At 39.3% G+C, this 15,073-nt stretch overlaps 2 protein-coding genes across 4 annotated transcripts; one reads left to right on the top strand and one right to left on the bottom strand.

The window, feature by feature from the left end:
* Window positions 1-126: 126 nt before the first annotated feature.
* Window positions 127-5,564, bottom strand: LOC129172471 (gap junction Cx32.2 protein-like). Of its 3 annotated transcripts, XM_054762228.1 has the most exons (3): window positions 5,393-5,542; window positions 1,009-1,723; window positions 127-246 (listed from the first exon to the last, which is right to left on the bottom strand). In XM_054762228.1, the coding sequence occupies exons 2-3, from the start codon at window positions 1,698-1,700 to the stop codon at window positions 243-245; spliced, it is 696 nt and encodes a 231-aa protein (XP_054618203.1). In that variant the 5' UTR covers window positions 1,701-1,723; window positions 5,393-5,542; the 3' UTR covers window positions 127-242. The 3 variants fall into 3 exon arrangements, with proteins under 3 accessions (XP_054618203.1, XP_054618202.1, XP_054618201.1); XM_054762227.1 differs by lacking the exon at window positions 127-246 and having other exon boundaries at window positions 983-1,723; window positions 5,519-5,564; XM_054762226.1 differs by lacking the exon at window positions 127-246 and having other exon boundaries at window positions 983-1,723.
* A 3,140-nt stretch (window positions 5,565-8,704) lies between these two features.
* LOC129172443 (gap junction Cx32.2 protein-like) lies at window positions 8,705-14,177 on the top strand. Its single transcript, XM_054762160.1, has 2 exons — window positions 8,705-9,183; window positions 12,403-14,177. Exon 2 carries the CDS (start codon window positions 12,422-12,424, stop codon window positions 13,277-13,279), a length of 858 nt encoding a protein of 285 aa, XP_054618135.1. The 5' UTR covers window positions 8,705-9,183; window positions 12,403-12,421; the 3' UTR covers window positions 13,280-14,177.
* The last annotated feature ends 896 nt before the right edge of the window (window positions 14,178-15,073 follow it).

Genomic DNA, 15,073 nt, shown 5'->3' with positions numbered 1-15,073 from the left:
TGTAGAAGCAACTGAGGATTTTGGTTGGCACGCCAAATTTCCTCAGTCTTCTCAGGAAGTACAGTCTCCTTTGGGACTTCTTCATAATTTGTTGGGTGTTGTGAGACCAGGTGAGGTCCTCGCTGATGTGTGTGCCAAGGAACTTGAAGGTTTTCACCCTCTCCACCTCAGTCTCATCAATAAACAGGGGTTTATGCGGCTCCTTTTCCCTTGTTCTTGGGTCGATGATCATCTCTTTGGTCTTATCTGTATTGAGAAGGAGATTGTTATCACGACACCAAGCTATGAGGTCCGCCACCTCTCTTCTGTATGATGTTTCAACACCACCAGTGATCAGGCCGATGACTGTAGTGTCATCCGCAAATTTAATGATGCTGGTGTTGTTGTGGGAGGCCACGCAATCGTAGGTGAAGAGCGTGTAGAGGAGCGGACTCAGCACACACCCCTGTGGGGTCCCAGTGCTCACAATTCTTGAGCTGGATGTGCGATTGTGGACTCGGACTGACTGGGGTCTGCCTGTTAGAAAGTTCAGCACCCAGTTTACCTGCTTTACCTTGCTGAAAAAAGTTTGGACGCCCCTGGTGAATAAGTTCTATACATTATAAGTTTCATTTTCGCATCTCCGAGCAAATATGTTGCGTTCAAGGGCAGTCTCAGTTTCATTCTCAGTGAAACATGAAGACAAAAACACATAAAAATGATTTTTTTAACAATGGTCTGGTATGTATGCTGTGCATTTATCTCATACTGTATTTATAAATCATTATCCGCTTATGGTGAACGACAAAAAAAACAGCCTACTTTTGGAGAAAAATAAAATGATTTGGACCACAAATACACAAATTTGCTGCATTCCACTTTTTCCATTTCCCACAGCAATTTAAAAAAAAATGAGCAAATCCGGTAATGTTACCTGTCAAGGGTTAACTTTCGGATTGCTTCATAATATTGTTTTCATATTGTTTTGATAATATATTCACAATCTACTGTTTAAGAATGAGAGCAGACCTCCTTCTTCTCTTCTCTTGTATCTTGGATATCGTCAGCTGGAACATCTCGGCGATGTTGAGGATGACGGAGAGGACGGCCATCGCCAGCATAAAGATGATGAATACGCTTTTTTCTGTGGGACGACTGATGAAACAGTTTGTGTGCGTTTGACAGCTCCCGCCTTCGAAGGTAATCTTATCCGGCATGAGTATGAAGTCGTAGATGAAGTACTGGCCCACGATGAAGGCCACTTCAAGAAGGATCTTGAAGAGGAGCTGCAGCATGTAGCTGACCAGCAGGGCGCCTTTCAGGTGCACCTTTCCATGTTCATCAGAGTATTTGGGCGATTTGATCACCCCGTTAAGCGCGTCCTTTTGCTCCAGGCGTCTCCTGAGCTTGTTCTCCTTGCGAATGACCAGCAGCACGTGGCCCAGGTAGATCAGAGTCGGTGTTGAGACAATGAGAATCTGGAGCACCCAGAAGCGTGTGTGAGAGATGGGGAAGGAGGCGTCGTAGCAAGCGTTCTTGCAGCCCGGGCTTTTGGTGTTGCAGTCCATGTTTGCTTGTTCATCCCCCCATATCTGATCCACGCCAGCTGCCAGGATGAAGATTCTGAAGATGAAGAGAACGCTCATCCACACCTTGCCGAGGAGGGTGGAGTGTAACTGGACCTTGTCCAACATCTCTGATAGGAGGGACCACTCCCCCATGATGGCAGCCAGCTGTCACAGGTCTACATCGGGAAGAAAACACAAAGGAACCGATCAACTTGATGACAAGACATGCAATATACTGCATGTTCCGTATACTAGCTCAGGGGTGGCCAAACTTTTTCCAGCCGGGGCCACGTAGTGAAAAATGAAAGGACGCAAGGGCCACTTGGATATTTAGTAAAGCAACACATGTAGATATGCTAAGAAGTTATACATATTTAAAGAAACAAAATGCATCTCAGCTTCATGAGGTAGGTGAAAAAGCCTATTATTAGCATTAACTTTGCTCTTTGGTCTTTTTTGCCATTTTTCCTGTTGCTTTTTCCCCAAAAATATTACAAATTTCCTCTTAAATAAGCTTGGACAATTTTCTTTTCGTAAAATTACTGTATGACTTTATTGTCATCATATTTTGACTTTATTCCCGTCATATTATAACAGTTTCCCAACCTAATCTTTCCAAAAATGACAACTTTATTTTGTTTTGATTGTTTCTCATAATACATAATAATACATTTATTTTTACTTTAATATTCCAACTCTACGAATTACTCTATGAATAATTTTTCCTCATAGTATGAGTTTATTCTTGTAAAGTTTTTCTTGTCAGAATACGACTATAAGACTTTTTTCTCGTAATATTGTGACCTTAGTCTCGCAAAATGACAGATGTTTCCATTTCCAATGTTTTGAAATTCTCCAACTATCGCAGCTTTCTTCTTGTAAATTTTCGTCCCGTCGTTATGACTTTCTTGCCATAATATTTTGACTTTATTCTAGTACCATTAGAACTTTTTCCGCAACCCAATTTTCCAAAAAGTCCAACTTTATTTGTTGTTTTGTTTGTTGCTCATAATATTATGACAAAAAACATCTTTCTTTCAACTTTATGCTCCTAAAATGACTGATTTTTCTATTTTTGCTGTTGTTGGATTTTTTTTTTTAACAACAGCCCAATAAATAAACAGCCATGGGCCGCAAATGGCACCCCATGCCGCACTTTGGACACCCCTGTCTTGGGTGACCAAATGACCTGTTTACCCAGGACATGTCCTGTCCTGGCCTTCTTCTTTTTTTTTGTTTTGGAAAGTGATGAAAATGTCCTGGTTTTCATTGTGGATCATTAAATTGAGTGGCGTCGGGGCACTCTGCTGCATGTGACGTAATCCCCGAGAGGATGCCGTGTGGGCTGCTTTTTGAAGTAGCGCTGCCAAAAAGCCGCAAAAAGCCAAAGAAATCGTTAAAAAAAACATATGCACGGCGAGTTCAAGTCTTGTAAAAGTGGGTTTGTAACTTCAGAAGGCACATTTTTTCCCAAATGATTGGTTACATTCCAGAATTGAAAAGCATTTGGCCTCATGTTCCTGTGTCGTTCCGTTTTTGGAATCTCTTTGGTTTCTCTGCCGTCAAATTTTGTGGCTTCTATCTGTCAAGGTTTTTCTAAAATATATACATTTATAAATCACGCTGTTTCATGGTTGAATACACACTTTCATTAGTAGAAAAATACGGGGGAAAAAAAATTATCCCAATTTTTTTGTAGTTTTTAAAAATGTTCCAAATATTTCTACTTTCTTCTCAAATAATAATACATTTAATAAATAATAGTACATTTTCTTCTCGTAGTGTTAGGACTTTATTCCCAAAATATTTGGACTTTATTGCCGTGATATTAGAACTTTTTCCCCAACCTCAGTTTTAAAAAAATGACGTTATTTTTTCTCGTATTTTTTCTTGTGTATGTATTTAAAAGACCGCATGAAATACAGGAAGTGAGTAAATGTACTGCAACAGATGTAAAACGGATGGGGGGGGGTAGGATTAAATAAGCTTTGCTTCTTCCTAATCCTTTTGGACATGTGGAAGTGCAAAAGTAAATGTGATGCATTCCATTCTAACTTGTTTGCATTTTCAAATACAATGAAACCATGACCATAATTTTACAAGTTTATTCTCAGAAAATTACGACTTATTTTCCTCATTTGAATATGACTTTTTTCTCTTCATATTTTGACTTTATTCTTGTAATATTACAGCTGTTTTTTCAATTTCTGCTGTTGTTTTTTTCTCCCAAGTATTTCAACTTTCTTCTTGTAAATGATGACTTTATTCTCGTAACGTTATACCTTTTTCTTGTTCTCATAATATGACTTAAAAAAAAACATTTTATTTAATATTTCAACTCTAAAATGACGACTAAAATGACGTTATTTTTCCTCATAATATTATATTATTCTCGTAAAATTACGACTTATTTTCCTCATTTGAATATGACTTTTTTCTCTTAATATTTTGACTTTATTCTCGTAATATTACAGCTGTTTTTACTATTTCTGCTGTTGTTTTTTTCTCCCAACTATTTCAACTTTCTTCTTGTAAATGATGACTTTATACCAATGATATTTTGACTTTATTCCCGTAACGTTATACCTTTTTCTTGTTCTCATAATATTACGACTTAAAAAAAAAACATTTTATTGAATATTTCAACTCTAAAATGACGTTATTTTTCCTCATAATATTATGACATTATTCTCGTAAAATTACGACTTATTTTCCTCATTTGAATATGACTTTTTTTCTCTTAATATTTTGACTTTATTCTCGTAATATTACAGCTGTTTTTTTCAATTTCTGCTGTTGTTTTTTTCTCCCAACTATTTCAACTTTCTTCTTGTAAATGATGACTTTATACCAATGATATTTTGACTTTATTCTTGTAACGTTATACCTTTTTCTTGTTCTCATAATATTACGACTTAAAAAAAAACATTTTATTTAATATTTCAACTCTAAAATGACGTTATTTTTCCTCATAATATTATGACATTATCCTCGTAAAATTCCCTTTTTTTTTTTTTTTACTTTTGTCTCTTTACATTTTGACTTTATTCTTGTCAAATTACTGCTAGCTTTTCCATTTTTGCTGTTGTTGTTTTTTTTGTGTGTTTTCTTGTTTAATATATATTTTTACATAATTTATACATTTAGAAGGTGCTGTGGGCCGCACTTTGGACACCCCGGTAATAAATGAATAAATAGCCAAATAAAATGAGTTAAATAGATCAAGAGATTAAAGATAAAAAAGAACAAAAACAGAACATTTTGGAGCCATTTCCTAGGTTTTACAAAGTCAAGTAAAAAAAGTTGTAGTCATGTTTGTTTCAAGTTGACTGTCATTGTTAACTCTTGTAATTGATCCGTATTCATGTAGCATTTCATCACTAATAAGAAGGATTATATAAAGTAGTGCATAAAATAACAACATCTTCACAAAGACTGCAATGCAAATTTTTCATTGTTTTCATTGTTTTTCGTATTGTCGGAGTGCTAGGAATTGAACAATAACTTCATTGTTCTCATCTTGGATTCACATTTCAGGCTAAATAAAGCAACCACAATATAAAATATAGAGAGAGAAAAACAAGTCTCTCTTTTTAGTAGAGTTGTACACCAAAATAATAACAAGCATCAGTTTCAAATGAATCCTTCTACACGCCAGTCGGTCAAAATGAAGAACTATTTTCTGTATTTTGCTGCAGCTTTTGTAATAACAAACCATCAGGAGGTCATGACAGTGTGAATGTCTGACAGAAAACCGGATGAAAATCAGACTTTTCTTTCAAAAGCTGACCTGTTTGAGCTTAAAAAAAGAAAAAAAGGAATAGTTGAAGTTTTCAATACATTACCAACGCTCAGTCCGGTTACAATCCACCACCGAAATCGAAGGAATACTAGATTTTGTTTCAGTGTATCATTGTGTTCAGAGCACAGTTGCTTATTGACAGTAAAAAAAAAAAAATAATCATTCCTACCTAAGCAACGGTTCCTGTTTTCTTCTTCTGGATCTTTGTCTAAAAGTGTCTCACTTCTCTCTTATAACTTAGCTTCACTTTGCAGAATCATCAGATTTGTTGCAGACCAGCGCACTCCCTCACGCAGTGTGACTGTCACTCTTGCACAATAGCACGATCGTTGTAGCAGCTGATAAAAACCAACACCTTCCACTTCCAGTATGGCTGAATAACGTCTACTCCTTTTTGGGTTACTACACTACGCAGGTAACCTCTAAAGACCCAGTGAACTTTCAACCGCTTCAAGAGAATACCATGAAACCCTCGGTGTCTTTTCAGTCGCGCTGGGACGCCCACTAGACGAAGAGTGGAACCTTAAATTTACGCCAACATTTTGCCTCGGTTTGCCAACATTGGTTGTGTTATTTATACAGGGCGTATCAAAAGAACGTAGCCACTATAGCTACAACTGTATGTTGGTATGGACATCATCATGTCACACAGGCCCGTTTTCCGGTGGGCAAAAACAAATTTCCTCCACAAATTTAAAGGAGTCTTAAACTGCGACGCAAAAGGAGAATTTTGGTTCTTCTACGCTGCGATACCCAGGTTAACCCTTTGTTTCACGCAATTTGCACTGGCGTTTTTGTCTGGTTGGTCCTCAACATCAGTGGTCCCCAACCCCCGGGCCGTGGGTCATTTGGTACCGGGCCGCACAGAAAGAAAAAATAACTTCCATTATTTCTTTTTTGATGTTTTATTTTGAAAAGTGGCCGGATTTTCTCTGTTACATCCGTCTCACTTGACGCATGTCCATTGTGCGTGTGCTAACTTTATCTCATGCTACACAGATAGACTACTATACTGTATTTTTAGCATTTTTCTTTCACCTCATATTTGGTGTCAAATGCTGATACTATGTGGGAATGCATAAAGCTAAGTTTTGATGACTTATTGAGTGCTAATGTCCACATTTGTCTCAAGTTAATTCATGCTAGCGTACTGCCTTTTACCACACACGTCAAACAGCGATGTAATCATCTCTCTGGAAAAACTCCAGGCTTGAACTGGTGGATGGTGGTTTCGAAATTAATTTTGGGCTTTTAATTTGATGTTATTCATGTCTTAGTTTTACACAATACATAATAAATAAGATAAATTAGATCGCTATAATGTACGACGTGGGAACACAAGCCGGTCCGTGGGTCAAAAAAGGTTGGGGACCACTGCTCAACATGACCTTCATTTGTTTGGATGCACATTTGTTTGGATGGTTGCGTTAGCCTCCGCATGTCCTGCACTAGCTTAACTTCAGCTCTGATTGGCTGTTCAGTGTCGTCGAGGTCATGTGCTGGTGTCACCTATGGTTTCGATTGGAGATGGCCCCTCGGAAAAATGTCCCGTGGTGTCAAATCAGGTGACCTCGGCGCTTCAAAGCAATAACACGGTCACCAAAAAGCTCCATCTGCCGATCAGTTACAGTTCTCCTCCGGTGCGGCGGAGCACCATCTTGGGCCCCACCAAGCACGTGCCGAAAAAGCTAAAAGTGATGTCGTCAACGAGCTATCACGCGTGTCCGCTATTTCACTTACGACAAATGGTTGGACTTCATGTGCAACAGAGAGCAATACAATTACATTTTGCAACAATGGTTTAACATTTGTTTAAAAACAACTGTTTTATTATTAGTTTTCTATTTTAAAAACACTCACAGTCTAATTTATTTGAAATATCACCCAAATGGGAAGCTTTTATATATTTTTTAAGAAGTTCTGTTCTCATTTTTTTCAATAAAAGCATTTTAAGTTTTTTTCTTCCTTTTTTGTACCGAAAATGTACCAAACCGAAATTATATTTTAGTGTACCGTTACACCCCTAGTCTTTTTCTATGAGTTATTTCTTGAATTCAATAGTTAACGGAGGAAACTACATATGTGAGCGGAGGGTGTGAAGGACTCGCATGCTTAGACACCCAAGACTACTCGAATCAGGTGATAAGCATGTAGAGGACTCGTTTTGGAGACAAGCGGCCTCTACCCTCAAAATTCTGTGGCGATTGCACAAAAATGTCCAGTAGCATGTTCAACATTTTTGGAATAGAAATTAAAATTCTCTTTTTTCAACGAGCTAAGCACTCAAAAGTAAAACTACATCAGCCGTTCCGAAAACAATCACGTCAAGTCCAGTGTAAGTGTGCGTTATGCAATTGTGAAACTATGGAAAACGAACGATTCCTTAACAGGAAAAATAAGCAAATCTGCTTCTTTTGTGGACATACGTTGTCTCCGGCTGTGGAGAACACCCTCTCAGACGGGGTGGAGGATACCTGCACACATGGATGCCACACTCCTGGTATGCTGCGTGTGCAAATGTTTCTGCATATTGGCAGTACTCGTCCGCTCAGGTCAGGTTTCTTAGTGTGCAGTGCAAAAGAGGCATCATAACAGCAACACGCATACAACACTTACAGTACACTTACTCCTTTGTGTTGCTGTCCTCAAGTGGCACGGACAGGAAGTGACGTCGGAGGTTCAGAGTTAAGTTTTAGCTTGGCGTGGGCTACGGCCGCAACAGCACCCTTGTTACGGATTAGTGTGCCCGCTGTGAGGTCACTCAAACCTGCAATAAAAGCCTGTTGTTCCAGCGATCAAGTCTGGTGCTTTTGTGTCACTTGGAACATTAAAGTAACATTACTGACACCTAGTGACCAGTGGAGAATACCACATATCACCCCAGCGTCTTGGAGTGCCTCTTTTGAATGCCTTACATTTGTATTTCACTTCATTTTGACATTTTTATGCTTGAAAATGCTTAATTTAGACTTAAATATGCATTTTTTATACTAATAATAGGCCGTAGTTAACCATGAAACAGCATCATCCATCCATCCATTTTCTATGCCGCTTCTCCTCATTAGGGTCGCAGGGGTATGCTGGAGCCTATCCCAGCAGACGTCGGGCGACAGGCGGGGTACACCCTGGACCGGTCGCCAGCCAATCGCAGGGCACATATAGGGCACACATTCACACCTGTGGACAATTTAGAGTCTCCAATGAACCTAACATGCATGTTTTTGGAATGTGGGAGGAAACCGGAGTACCCGGAGAAAACCCACACAGGGAGAACCGAACCCACGTCTTCCCGATCTCCGGACTGTGACTGTGTGGCCAACATGCTAACCACCAGGCCACCGCGCGGCCCGAAACAGCATCATCTATCATAATCTTGAAAAAGTGAAGCCGTGAAATGAAAAGTGGTGAGGAATGAGTCCAAGTCCAAATAGAAATCAATATGGAAGCGTTACCAAGAGTGTAACTAATATCTCGTCGCTGGTGGAGCCTGGTTGTACTGGTGTGTTCTTGTGTGTACTGTGTACAGTTGACAAATGGAAGGGAGTAACTTGAATCAGCGTGGGGGCTGGGTGTCGCTCTCTACAGTTGATACTGTGTGTTGTATGACGGATACGAATGCAGCCTGTCAGACATCAGTACCAGGAAATGGGATTGCTGACATTTTCATAGTCATCACGAGTTTGACAGACTGAAACAAGAAGCTGTGGGTGGGCGTTGTGATTTTGTGACTTACTCACAGCGAAAAGAATTGCAAGATGCTATTTAAGTTGACAAACCCGTCTGCTGTTTTCATTCTTTTGGACAGAGAGTTTCCAATAACTTGAAGTCTGTCAGGCAAGTACTTTTTTTTCATGTTTGCTTCCATCCAACGTTAAAAAGTGGTTTTGTAGAGCACAGAATCAGCTTCTATCACCGGGAATGTGTTCATCTAAAAACGATTGTTCAAAACTCGGCGCCTATATTTGACAAAATAGAAATAGATGTACACACGTGCCCGAATAAATATTTTATCATTGTTGTGTAACTTATCAGCAACATGTCAGAGCTGGGGGGTCTAATCTTTTTCCAGCGAGGGCCGCATAGTGGGAAAAAAAAAAGGATGCAAATTTGCCATTTTGATATTTTGGAAAGCAACACATGTCGATATGCTAACAAGTTATATGCTGTATAGTTCAAGAACAAACTGCATCTCAGCTTTGCGATATAGATGAAACTTCCCAGTTTTTTTCCTATTTTTTCTGTTGCATTTGTCAAATATTTCAACTGTCTTCTGAAATAATCATGCAAACTTTTCTTCTCGTAATATTCTGACTTTATCCCATAATATTTTGCCTTTATTCTCATAATATTAGAACTTTTTCTCCAACCTAATTTTCCAGAAATGACCATTTTATTTGTGTTTTGTTTATTTCTCAAAATATAATTTTGAGAAATTATATTTTGTCCAGCTCCTCCTGGACAAATGACGTCTTTTTGACTTTCTTCTCGACTTTATTCCCGTAATATTTGACATTTTTCTCGTACAATTACAGCTGTTTTTACAATTTCGGCTGTTGGGTTTTTTTCAGCTATTTCAACTTTGTGCTTGTAATTTTTCTTTGTAATTATGACTCTGTTTCCATAATATTTGGACTTCATTCTGGTAACATTATAACTTTATCCCCAACTTCATTTTCCAAAAATTACAACTTTATTTGTTGTTTGTTTCTCAAAATATTACAACTTTTATTTATTTTATTTAATTTTTTACTTTTTTTTATTTTCTTTTTTTTTATATTACAACTTTTAAAAAAACAACTTCTTCTTTTGTTAATATTTCCACCTTATGCTACCAATACGTTATTCTCATAAATTACTTTTTTTCTTGATATTTTTATTTTATTACTGCTGATTTTTCCATTTTTGCTGTGGTTGTTTTTTTTGTTTGAAGTTTTCTTGTTGAAATATATTTTTAGAATGTGCCACAGGCCAATAAAAAACACTTTGGCCACCCCCTGGTCTATAATGCATGTAGGTGGTTTCTCCTAAAAAGTGCACTTTTCTGCACTATTTCATAGTTTGTCTTTTAAGGAGCACATGCCTAAATCGTATTGAAAGTCCTTGTCGAACGACATAAAAAGACTAAATGCAGTATTGAACTTCAACACGATCTTAAAGGGCCAGTATTGCTGATACCAACACTAATTCCTATACTTTCTACCACTTAGTATTTTGCGTTTTTGCCTTTAATTTGTTGATCATGATGATAATTCAAATAAAACACAGGACAAAGACTTCAGGCAAACAAAAACATGATGTTCATCAACAAACTGTGAACAATTGAACAATATAGAAATACAGCGGAACCTTGGTTAGCGTCAGTAATCCATCTCTAACCGAAACGTATTCCAAGCAAATCCCTTAAAGAACCTCGGTGTGATATTTGACAGCCGTCTTTAGTTTGATAAACAAATCGGTTCGGTTTTTTCCATGTCAGGCTCCTGGCAGATGAGGTGGCTCGGGCAGCTGGTCAGGATGCCTCCCGGACGCCTCCCTGGGGAGGTGTTCAGGGCACGTCCGACCGGTAGGAGCCCCCGGGGAAGACCCAGGACAGGTTGGGGAGACTATGTCTCTTAACTGGCCTGGGAATGCCTCGGGATCCGCCAGGAGGAGCTGGACAAAACAGCCACGGAGAGAAAATCCTGAGCTTCTCTGCTTAGGCTGCTGCCCCGTATCCCGACCCCAGATAAGTAGTAATAATAATTTGATGAATCATTTTTTGAGTGCCCTTTTAAAGTGTAAATATTACAGACTGTAGGCCTTCGGGTACACAGTGGAACCTCGTAAACGTTAATTAATTCCTTTCAGAAGGTCTGACGAATCCCGAAACCGAATTATTTTTTTAGGAGGGTGACAGAGCTCGGGCATCAGTGACTCCCGATTCATCTACACTTTGTGATAAAGAGACGACATTGTATGACAACCGAGACAGTGGACGCGAACGGAGGCAAATTTTTTGCGCAAACCAGGGGTGGCCATTATGTCGATCACGAGCTACCGGTATATCGCCAAGGTAGTTCGGGTCGAACTACGTCACTTTGTAGTTGTCATATGACATCAGTCAGCTGACATTAAGCTCCCCTCCTGATTCGCGCTTGCTCCCCCGCGGCGTTTCAAGCTACACACGAAGATGCAACTTTCATCTTTATTATCGTGAGTATGGATGAACTAACTCTGTGGTAAGATGTCTATATCGATAACTAAAGTTAGCTGTTCACTTGTAGCGGCTAGAAAAAAAAGTGTATTGCTTACTGGCTTTGCTTGGCGTCATGAACTCTACTACAGAAATCAGTGTTTTCTACACATTCGCTTCTTAAACTATTATTTCATGATGAAATTAAAACTGTGCCCATTGGTGAAACCTTTTCAATATGTTGCCTTGACTTCGGCTGCATTGTCTTTTGCATCACCATTTTAAATTCTTGTACATCGCTAATGTTTGATAGCAAATGCTAACTGGATGTAATACATGAACTGTGTGCCCTAGTGAACGTTACATAGCTAATTTGACTGACATATTACCAGTACTCAGGTTATGTACACAACTATTTAGGAGTTATGTGGAATTATCTTTACTTCCATACTGAAATATGATAGCAACTACTTTGATTACCTGTAAATTTTGAAAATGTGAATGTGAAATACTAATCATTGATATTTACAGTAGAATTTTAGAGTTTACTGGTTACATTTTGTATATGTTTTACGTACTTGTATTTTTTTAAAATAAATATTGTAAATATATATACTTTCTGTATTTATAGTAGTAGGTAGATCTTTGGGACTTTTTGGGTCATTTTTAAAGTAGCTCGCAGGCTAAAAAAGTGTGAGCACCCCTGGCGTAAACTTTCGCCGAAATAAACGGCAACGCAGCGTACGCTAACCGAGGTTCCCCCGTACTATGAATGACTTTGTGTTAGATGACACTTAATATTGAACGATGCCTTTCCTGTAATTGCCAGGCAGGTTCTTTCCTTGTGTGTAATATCAGTATGTGTTCCCGTCCTACTTCAGATGTCAATCATTCGCCATCATGAGTGATTGGTCGTACCTGTCCAAACTGCTCATCAAGGTCCAGGCTCATTCCACGGTCGTGGGGAAGATCTGGATGAGTGTCCTCTTCCTGTTCAGGATCTTCGTACTGGGAGCAGCTGCAGACAACGTTTGGGCAGATGAAGTATCCGAGTTCTACTGCGACTCCAAGGAGCCGGGATGTCAAAACGCCTGCTATAACGCCATGTTCCCTATGTCCTACGTGCATTACTGGGTTCTGCAAATCACCTTTGTGTCAACACCCACCTTGGTCTACCTTGCCCATGCTGTCCTCGTCATACACAAAGAGAAGAAGATGTTGGAGCAGGAGCAGAGTAAAGCCAGCGGAAACATAGTGAACAAAGGTAAAAAGTACACAGATGACCGAGGGAAGGTGAAAATTAAAGGCATCTTGTTTTACACGTACTTGACCCAGCTGGTGTTCAAGATCATCCTGGAGGTGGGCTTCACCGTCGGTCAATTTTACGTCTTCGGGCCTCTTGTCATTGTCTCAAATTTCCATTGCAAAAAATGGCCACCCTGTGCTCACGACATCGGCTCCAGGTGTTTCATTTCTCGTCCCACAGAGAAGACCATCTTCATTTTCTTCATGCTCGTAGTTACTGGTGTTTCTGTTCTCCTCAACATTGTCGAGATTGTGTATCTGCTGTGCAACAAAAGGCAAAGCAGGAAAAAACACCTGGCCGCTTTGCCTCAGGTGCACACTGTGACGCCGTGCACAACCGAGTCCACATGGAGAGTCATGAGCAGCCAGTACGGGGGCTACCCTTTGTTGCCTTTACCTGCTCAGGTTAAAACACACATGGGCGGTGATGACAGTCATATCCACGCCGAATAAAGACCACGAGTACCATGTGCCATTACTTCCTACTGCTGTTCTTCAATGGAGGATGTTTCGAAGAAGCACAGGCTCTGTATTGATTGGAACCTTGGTTAGCATCATTAATCTGTTCCAGATGGTCCGACTCTTACTGAAACATACTCTAACCAAATCCATTTTTCCCATAAGAAATAATGTAAGTCCAGTTAATCTGTTCCGGAAAGCCGAAAATGTTAATACAAAACACGTTTTTATAGTATATGTACAAAACAAATGTTAAATGCATATGAATGATGGATGAAAGGGATGAATGAACATTTAAGGTTACTTTTACCCTCACTGAAGGCGTGATTGTTGACAAAGACGCAATGTGGCAGCGGGATCAACACGGACACCACGTTCCTGTTTTGCTCGGTGTTTCAAGTTTCAAGTCTGCAAAATAAGCCAAAATGGAGCCAAAGAAAGTTTCAAGCATTTTGATAAAGAAGGTACTAGCATATTGGCATAAATCTGTTCCTCACTGTTCCTATCGGTATTGTTTTTTTCTGAGGGTAACGATATTGGCGCTGATGCTCTGTGCTCCACACAGCAACAAGCTTGCTAGCTTGCTATTTCCGCAATGTGGAATTCCTCCCAAGTTTGGCCTTTAGATTGTAAATATGCATTTTGTAATGAAAGCACTGGTAATGTGAGTGTGGGAGGGGTTTTCATGCCGTGAGTTCCGTAATGTGTTGTCATACGGATGTTTACACCACATAGAAATGTGTATTTTTCCCAATTGTATCGTTGCCAGCATTATTTAATTGGATTCTTATATGTGAATTTATTAAGACTAACCTAACTTGTTGATAGTACGTATTATTTTCATGATTTTTTTTTTTTGTGAGTTTTGTTGAGATCAAATGTTTAAAATAAATATGGCACTTTTTCCAGAACTTACATTGCATGTGGCAGTATTTGTCTTATTTTCCACAAACAGTGTTCTTTGTTAAGTGCATCCAGTGGCATCACAGCAAAAGAAGCATCATGTGTTCATTCATCACACCAGATGTGACCGGACGTTAGTTTGAGGGAAGAGCTACAGTATATTAGGTGCTACTGATGGGCGGATTTGCTATTGGAGTTTTGCCTGTGGGCGGACCAAAATTGGCTCAATGGACGTTTATTTATTTATTGCTGCGCCTCACAGGCCGCTGTGTGGCCTAGTGGTTAGCATGTTGGCCACACAGTCACGAGCTCGGGAAGATCTGGGTTCGAATCTCTACTTGGGCATCTTCACATTCCAAAAACATGCAGGTTAAGTTAATTGGCGACGCTAAATTGTCCATAGGGTGTGATTGGTTGTTTGTCTATATGGCGACCAGTCCAGGGTGTACCCCCGCCGAAGTCAGCTGGGATAGGCTCTAGCACACCCCGGTGACCTGAATTAGGATTAGCGGCATAGAAAATGGATGGATGGATGCTGCGCTTCACAGTGTTATATTTATATTAAATAGAAATTGTGATTAGTCAAGCACGAGGGGGGGGTATACCATGAAGTAAATTTAGTGGGTTAGCGAAGTGTGTTGAGTATAAAGTATATATTTCATATATATATATACTTTATATACATAAAGTATATTTTTTCAAATTGTTTTATTATTGTTTTCCATAACTTAGCCAACCAGTCAAAGTTCTGATGGCATGAATCCATTTTTTTATGCATGTAACCCTGTTCTTAAACCTTTTCATGTCCAGATTTTTGATAGGCAGCCGGCCCACGACAAGCTTTCCTGTGCACGTGATCTTACCAGACATCCCAGCAACCCAGTG

The sequence above is a fragment of the Dunckerocampus dactyliophorus genome, chromosome 19 (assembly GCF_027744805.1).
Source record: "Dunckerocampus dactyliophorus isolate RoL2022-P2 chromosome 19, RoL_Ddac_1.1, whole genome shotgun sequence".
NCBI lineage: Eukaryota > Metazoa > Chordata > Actinopteri > Syngnathiformes > Syngnathidae > Dunckerocampus > Dunckerocampus dactyliophorus.
Note: the sequence above shows the minus strand (reverse complement) of the source record. Positions and strands in the feature narration are given on the sequence as shown.